The sequence below is a fragment of the Apis dorsata genome, unplaced genomic scaffold, assembly GCF_000469605.1.
Source record: "Apis dorsata unplaced genomic scaffold, Apis dorsata 1.3 scaffold_347, whole genome shotgun sequence".
In the NCBI taxonomy this organism is placed as follows: domain Eukaryota; kingdom Metazoa; phylum Arthropoda; class Insecta; order Hymenoptera; family Apidae; genus Apis; species Apis dorsata.
The window spans coordinates 274753-277893 of record NW_006263614.1 but is presented as its reverse complement, the minus strand read 5'-3'; the positions used below and the strand labels follow the sequence as shown (position 1 = coordinate 277893).

At 27.9% G+C, this 3141-nt stretch overlaps 2 protein-coding genes across 4 annotated transcripts in view; one reads left to right on the top strand and one right to left on the bottom strand.

The window, feature by feature from the left end:
- Window positions 1-1736, top strand: part of LOC102679957 (pickpocket protein 19-like) — a 2906-nt gene extending 1170 nt beyond the window's left edge. Inside the window, exons 4-9 of the mRNA XM_031511761.1 lie at window positions 67-204; window positions 285-561; window positions 627-777; window positions 878-978; window positions 1345-1532; window positions 1609-1736. Of these exons, the coding sequence (XP_031367621.1) occupies window positions 67-204; window positions 285-561; window positions 627-777; window positions 878-978; window positions 1345-1490 (813 nt within the window). The 3' untranslated portion in view covers window positions 1491-1532; window positions 1609-1736. The remainder of the gene's footprint in view (window positions 1-66; window positions 205-284; window positions 562-626; window positions 778-877; window positions 979-1344; window positions 1533-1608) is intronic.
- The window catches only part of LOC102680087 (huntingtin), a 10587-nt gene continuing 9003 nt past the window's right edge, over window positions 1558-3141 (bottom strand). For 2 of the 3 annotated variants that reach the window (XM_006618282.2, XM_006618283.2), the window contains 5 exons: window positions 2948-3122; window positions 2432-2845; window positions 2146-2306; window positions 1983-2070; window positions 1558-1903 (listed from right to left, as the gene is read on the bottom strand). In XM_006618282.2, coding sequence (XP_006618345.1) covers window positions 1805-1903; window positions 1983-2070; window positions 2146-2306; window positions 2432-2845; window positions 2948-3122 — 937 coding nt within the window. In that variant the 3' untranslated portion in view covers window positions 1558-1804. Of the gene's footprint in view, window positions 1904-1982; window positions 2071-2145; window positions 2307-2431; window positions 2846-2947; window positions 3123-3141 lie in introns of those variants that run through there. The other variant, XM_031511753.1, reaches the window with a different exon arrangement.

The following is a 3141-nucleotide window of genomic DNA, read 5'->3' as shown; positions in this document are numbered from 1 at the left end:
TTTTTTTTTTTTTTTTTTTTTTTTTTTTTTAGTAATAATAACAACAAATAATTCTTCGATCGAATGATTATAAATATAATCTTTTATGCAAGCTATTGGAAAAATAATAATTGGACCACGATTCCTATACCTGATGATCTTCAAAATTACGATACGTCCATCGATACTTTAATAGAAAATTTTAATATACCTTTCGATGCTACGGTGGGAATACAAATGAATGTTTCTATCCATTTTGAAAATCATAGATGATGGTAATATAATTAATTTTTTTCTTTTCTCAGTTCACCGTGTCTGATCCTTTCGAATTAATAACGTACGACATTTCTATGATACGAACACATGCGAAGAAAATTTACAGAAATATGATATTTGCGTCACAGATTCAGACGAAACCGAATGTTCAAGAGCTCTCTATTCGTCAAAGAAAATGTAAATTTTTCGGCGATGGCGGTTTAAAAACATGGCCAGTTTATACAAAAAATATGTGCATCATAGAATGCAGAATGAAAATAATACAAGATAATTGCAATTGCCGTCCCCATTTTGCCAGGCCCATTGGTAAACCACGTTAAAATCAGTATGACGTGATTAAATATAAATGAAAAATTTTTTAATATTTGCAGATGGTGTAAACACGTGCAATGCAACGCAACTTCGTTGCATCGGTAATATAAGAAAGAAGCTTTTTCTATACGAATATCCTTTTTTTTGCAAGTGCATTTCAAACTGCGATATCGTTTCCTATCAAATCAAAAATATCGAAGATACTAACATGTATTTATTAAATTTAATTTATATTAGGATATTAGGATAAAAAAAATAAGAAATATATAAATAAAATAAATAAAATTTGTTAAAATTGAAATTATTTCAGAGAACAAATGGAAATAAAAACAAATGCAATAATTATGATTACTGAACTTCCACAAATCATTTATTACAGATCACTGTTATATGGCTTTACTGATTTACTAAGTATGTATGGAAATATTTTTAAAGTCTAGAATATTTTTTTTTTATATATTTTCGTATCTTTATATGTTCATTTCCTAAAAATATGATAATTCAAAGAAGTAAATACAAAAGAGGTCAAATTCTATAATTAAAATTAAGTAAAATAATAAAAAAATAATTCTAAATTATAGTTCAATATTATATCAGAAATATAAGAATATATATATATGTGTATATACATTTGTGTTATTTTGATAATTGTTAAAATTAAAAAATTAAAAAAAAAAAAGGAAGAATAATATAAAAAAAATTTTTCAAATCTTTCTCAAAACTAAATGATTTACTGAACTAATAAAAGTTTTTATTAATATATATCTTACATTACAGCTAGTATTGGAGGAGCAGCAGGATTATTTCTGGGAGCTAGTGTTTTATCCTTTGTTGAAATATTCTACTATGGTACCATTCATTTATTCTTCTATATAAAAGAAAATAGATGGAAATCCAAAAAGACAACCAAAATGTCTAATTAATATAGAGAACTTATTTCATTTTTTTCTACTTTATAAGGAAAGGTATCATTCAAAATACATAGACATGAAATGTTTAAAAAATATTGTTTATCATAAACATGTTATCTCTTTTCAATAGGACACGATGTAAAATAAATATCATCACATACACATATAACTGTACACGCGATAAATCTATGTCGCGTAATGATTGTACATCAATTTACAAAGAGAATTAAGAACATAATTACAACTTCTGAATGAAAACTTCTTGTTTTGATTGATTTTAACTTTCTTATATCAATCAATGATAAAACAATCAATGATAAGACTAGCTAAAAAGACGCTAAAATGTCACTAAACGGAGTTCCAGGTTCTTTTGCTGCTGCTTCAAAAGTTTCCACAAAAGCCTTCTTTTGAGTTTCCTTAGATAACTATTGAAAAAAATATTATTATTATTAATATCGTAAAATTTATTATTTTGATTATTTTTATTATAAAATTATATATTACCTTACGATAGAAATCAGAAGCAGCAATGCATAATATCTTTTTATCCTCGTATTCGTGTTTTCCTATTCTGGATTGAATATAAGGAAATCTAAATAAAACGTTAAGGAAATTTACGATAAATGAAATTAATTAATGAAAAATTATAAAAAATACAAAAGGATACAATGCTCTTAACCAATGATTCGTAGATGTACTAATAAAAAAACAAGATAAGCACCACGTCGACATCGTAATTGGCAAACTTTGAATAAAGTTTGGTAAACTAAATACAACCCAGTCTTGGAGAAGTTCCATTTGCGCGCAAGTGCATGCTCTTTCGCAAACCTATAAAGAATTATTTTATTATTTTAAATTGTTCACAATTGTAATTTACAAATATACTTATATAATCGCATGATTATTAATTTATTTTATTACGTTGTTACCCATTGATCATTAATGATACAAACCTTAAATACAACAGCGGAAAGTAATCGTGGGTGAGGTTGTTGCGGCGATAAAAATTCTCCTATAACTTTAGTTAAAATTTCTAAAGGTGGAAAGAAATCAGCAAGCACGCCGGATAAGACTGTACATAAAAGTTCCACTTCCATAGAATGTCCCCTTCTAATTTTATCGAAAATTGCAGAAGTACGTTCTATAGATCGAACTAGTGTTTCCGGTTCAATATCTGGTAATGGTTCCTCTGTTTTTAGTTGATTCAATCTATCGGATGATTCCGTATACATGCAAGTCAATAATAATTGCAAGGCGGGTAACGATAACATAGGACTAGGCTGTTTTAAACGATCGATCGCAACTTTTACTATTTGCTCGGCAACCTTTCCAATCACACTTTTCGTTGCTACGAGTCGTTCGAGTCCCTATATCATATTATGTGAAAACAAAATTATATAAAAAATTAACGTATAAGCGTTTACATGCGTTTAAAAAATTAATATTTACACGAGCACACATTAATATACCTGCAAAAGGGTTTGATGCAAACTATAAGAAATATTTTGCGATGTAAGTAAAGTGAGAACTAATTCTAACACGGCCGGTGCTTCCGTATCTGGTGGAGTATCTTCTGCGTGCTCTAATAAAAAGAACACCAGAGCCCACATCACACCTTGATGCTCTTCGCTTTGACTTAACACACTGAATTAAATAAGCAATT